Source organism: Alligator sinensis, unplaced genomic scaffold (genome assembly GCF_000455745.1).
Source record: "Alligator sinensis unplaced genomic scaffold, ASM45574v1 scaffold1450_1, whole genome shotgun sequence".
Lineage (NCBI taxonomy): Eukaryota > Metazoa > Chordata > Crocodylia > Alligatoridae > Alligator > Alligator sinensis.
In genome coordinates, this window is record NW_005842873.1 from 316,461 (window position 1) to 320,702 (window position 4,242).

Consider the following 4,242-nt stretch of genomic DNA (forward strand, 5'->3'; position numbering starts at 1 on the left):
CCTGGGGCGGGCACGGCGCCTGGGCTCACGGCGCTTCGCTCCGGCGCAGTGTTCAATCCCCCGCTGAAGGAGGGGGAGGACCCGTTCCAGTCGGACAACCTCCCCGAGGACCTGGGCTACCACGTACAGATGCAGGACGGCGTGGCCTACGTCTATGCTGACGCCGCGGCGCCCGGCCGGGGCCAGCCCAAGGACCTGCCCTACCCTGACCTGGAGGGCTTCATCAACGACATGAACTTCCTGCTCGCTCTCATCGCCCAGGGCCCTGTGTGAGTGCCCGGCCCGGCCTTGTCCCCCACGTCCCGGTGCGAGGCCAGGGCCTCGCTTCCACCCCGTATCTGCATTGCCGCTGCTGGCCGTGCCACGGGGCCGGGCGCTGTGTGAACCCTGTGGGGGGCCCGGACACCTCCGCGGAGGAGCCGGGACACCAGCCCCACAGCGCCACGGCCCGGGCCGGCGTTCCTCTGCTCACCAGCAAGACCTACGCCCACCGGCGCCTCAAGTTCCTGTCCTCCAAGTTCAATCTGCACGAGATGCTGAACGAGATGGAGGAGCTGAAGGAGCTGAAGAACAACCCCCACCGCGACTTCTACAACTGCCGTAAGGTACAGGCGGCCGGCGAGGGGCTGCGCTGGGGCCACGGGGCCCAGCCGCGGACTGCACCCCCGGGAGCCACGCTTCCCCCACCCCACGGGGCCGCAGCGTGGGAGCCTACAGGCCGTGGCTGCGCAGGAGGCAGGGGCCGCCCCCACGAGCCCTGCCTCGGGGAGCCACGCAGGCCTCCTGGACGTGTGGACTCCGGCCTGTCTGGGTTGACCGCTCCCCGTGCCCGGGCAGGTGGACACGCACATCCACGCCGCGGCCTGCATGAACCAGAAGCACCTGCTGCGCTTCATCAAGAAGTCGTACCGCGTGGATGCCGACCGCACCGTCTTCCAGGCCAAGGGCAAGACGCTCACCCTGAAGGAGGTCTTCGCAGAGCTCAACCTGCACCCCTACGACCTGACCGTGGACTCCCTGGACGTCCACGCTGTGAGTCCTTCGGTCCTTCTAGGGTTTTCCTTCCCTGGCAGTCCCCTCCTTTGTCGCCCGGTGCCGCGCTCGCCTGGCCTGACACCGGGTGGCACTCCAGGGCCGCCAGACCTTCCAGCGCTTCGACAAGTTCAATGCCAAGTACAACCCGGTGGGTGCCAGCGAGCTGCGTGACCTCTACCTGAAGACGGAGAATGCCATCGATGGCGAGTACTTCGCCACCATCATCAAGGTGGGGGTGCTCGGGTGGCAGGGGCCTCGCGGTCCAGCTGGCGCAGCCTGATCGTGCTCCCTTGTGCCCGCAGGAGGTCGGCTCTGACCTGGAGGATGCCAAGTACCAGTATGCGGAGCCCCGGCTCTCCATCTACGGGCGCTCGCCCAGCGAGTGGGACCACCTGGCCACCTGGTTCAACAAGCACCGCGTCTACTCCCCCAACATGAAGTGGATGATCCAGGTGCCCCGCATCTAGTAGGTGCTGGGCTTGGCTGGGCAATGGGGGCGGGGGAGCCAGGCCGGGCGGCAGGGAGGCTCACCCCACACTCTGTCCCAGCGACGTGTTCAGGGCTAAGAACTTCCTCCCGCACTTCGGAAAGATGCTGGAGAACGTGTTCGTGCCCATTTTCAAGGCTACCCTCAACCCACGCGCCAATAAGGAGCTGAGTGTCTTCCTGCGACATGTGAGTGCCATGCAGGGCATGGTGCTGCGAGGAGGGAGAAGGGCCAGTGTGGTTCCCATTTTCCAAAAAGGGAGGAAGGAGGACCCAGGAAACTACAGGCCCGTCAGTCTTACCTCCGTCCTGGGCAAGCTTTTTGAGAGGGTTATCCGGGAGCACATCTGCGAGGGGCTGGCAGGGGAGGTTATGCTCAGGGGCAACCAACATGGGCTCTTTAGGGGCAGGTCCTGTCAGACCAACCTGGTGCCTTCTACGACCAGGTCACAAAAGCCCTGGACTCAGGTGTCGCGGTGGACGTAGTCTTTCTGGACTTCAGGAAGGCCTTCGACACTGTCTCTCACCCCATTCTCATCAAAAAACTAGGGGACTGTGGCGTCGACACCTACAGTCAATTGGGTCGCTAACTGGCTGGAGGGCCGCACCCAGAGAGTGGTGGTGGACGGGTCTTATTTGACCTGGAGGGCTGTGGGCAGTGGGGTCCCCCAGGGCTCGGTCCTCAGGCCCGCGCTGTTCAACATCTCCATCAGCGGCTTGGACAAGGGGGTGAAAAGCACCCTGTTCAAATTTGCTGATGACACTAAGATGTGGGGGGAAGTGGGCACGCTAGAAGAGAGGAATAGGCTGCAATCGGACCTAGACAGGTTCCAGGGGTGGGCGGATGAGAACAGGATGGGTTCAACACTGACAAGCGCAAGGTGCTGCACCTGGGGAGGAGGTACCAGCAGCATACCTACAGGCTGGGGAACTCCCTTCTCCTCAGCGCAGAGGCAGAGAAGGATCTTGGAGTCGTTATTGATGCCAAAATGAACATGGGCCGACAGTGTGGAGACACGGGCAGGAAGGCCAACCGCACCTTGTCGTGCATCCACAGATGCCTCCTTTCGAGCAGGTCCAAGGAGGTGATCCTCCCCCTCGATGCGACACTGGTCAGGCCGAGTTGGAGTACTGCGTCCAGTTCTGGGCGCCGCACTGCAGGAGGGATGTGGCCAGTGTGGAGCGGGTCCAGAGGAGGCCACTCGCATGATCCGGGGGCAGCAGGGCAGGCCCTACGAGGAGAGGCGACGGGACCTGAACCTGTTCTGCCTCCACAAGAGAAGGCTGAGGGGACCTAGTGGCTGTTTACAAACTAGTCAGGGAGACCAGCAGGCATTGGGGGAGTCCCTGTTCCCCCCAGCACTACCAGGAGTGACAAGGAATACCGGTCACAAGCTGGCAGAGGGCAGATTCAGGCTAGACATCAGGAGGCGCGACTTCACGGTCAGGGCGGCTAGGATCTGGAACCAGCTTGCAAGAGAGGTGGTGCCGGCTCCTACCCTGGGGGTCTATAAGAGGAGGTTAGACGAACATCTCGCTGGGGTCGTTAGACCCCAGCGCTCTTTCCTGCCAGGGCAGGGGGTCGGACTTGATGATCTGCTCAGGTCCCTTCCGACCCGACCAACTATGAAACTATGACCTGAGGGACCGCGGGACGTTGGAGCTCAGCTGGCTGCTGCAGCCAGCGGGAGAGCGGGAGGCAGAGATGGGGGTGCCACAGGAGCTTCACCTGCTCCTGCATTTGCAGTTTGCCCAGCCCAGCGGTTTGGTCCATGCCCACCCTGGCACGAGGCCCGCCCCAGGTGCCCTCCTGCACGGCTGCCCGGCAGCGTCCAGTGCTGCCCCCGCTTTGCCGTGGGGCCTGCTGTGCTGGGGTGTGGGATGCCAGGGGCTGACCCCTCTCCCCACTCGCTGCCGGGGCAGATCACAGGCTTTGACAGCGTGGACGACGAGTCCAAGCACAGCGGGCACATGTTCTCCACCAAGAGCCCCAAGCCACAGGAGTGGACGCACGAGAAGAACCCGTCCTACACCTACTACGTGTACTACATGTATGCCAACATCCTGGTGCTCAACAACCTGCGCAGGTGAGCCAGGCGCCGTGGGCAGGCCGGAGCGGAGCGCAGGGTCTCGTGTGCGGCTCCCGCCCGGCCACGGCCTTGTCGCTCCGTGCCGGTGCCTGCCTGCCACTGTGCGCCTGTCCCCAGGGAGCGCGGCCTGAACACCTTCCTGTTCCGCCCGCACTGCGGGGAAGCGGGGGCCATAACGCACCTGCTCGCAGCCTTCATGACGGCGGACAACATCTCCCATGGCCTGAACCTGAAGAAGGTGAAGGGCGGCTGCAGGGCTGGGCTGGGCTGGCCTCTCCCCGCTGCTGACCTGGCAGGGCTCAGGCTTGTGGCCCCGAGGGCCCGGGCTGGGTGCCCTACAAGCGTGGGGCATAGCCTCCAGCCTGGGACGTGCTCCCTGACGCCCGCTGTGCCCGCAGAGCCCGGTGCTGCAGTATCTCTACTTCCTGGCCCAGATCCCCATCGCCATGTCCCCGCTCAGCAACAACAGCCTCTTCCTGGAGTACGCCAAGAACCCGCTGCTGGACTTCCACCAGAAGGGCCTGATGGTGTCCCTGTCCACCGACGACCCCATGCAGTTCCACTACACCAAGGCAGGCGTGGGGCGGGTGGGCGGGCGGGCCCGTGGTGCCACGGGTGGGCAAGGCGCCAG

General features: G+C 64.5%; 1 protein-coding gene across 1 annotated transcript in view; it reads left to right on the forward strand.

The window, feature by feature from the left end:
* Positions 1 to 4,242, forward strand: part of LOC102384893 — a 25,655-nt gene that overhangs the window by 3,713 nt on the left and 17,700 nt on the right. The window contains exons 6-14 of the mRNA XM_025191927.1: positions 50 to 269; positions 476 to 605; positions 838 to 1,032; positions 1,133 to 1,264; positions 1,338 to 1,501; positions 1,584 to 1,710; positions 3,445 to 3,608; positions 3,729 to 3,849; positions 4,010 to 4,198. Of these exons, the coding sequence (XP_025047712.1) occupies positions 50 to 269; positions 476 to 605; positions 838 to 1,032; positions 1,133 to 1,264; positions 1,338 to 1,501; positions 1,584 to 1,710; positions 3,445 to 3,608; positions 3,729 to 3,849; positions 4,010 to 4,198 (1,442 nt within the window). The remainder of the gene's footprint in view (positions 1 to 49; positions 270 to 475; positions 606 to 837; positions 1,033 to 1,132; positions 1,265 to 1,337; positions 1,502 to 1,583; positions 1,711 to 3,444; positions 3,609 to 3,728; positions 3,850 to 4,009; positions 4,199 to 4,242) is intronic.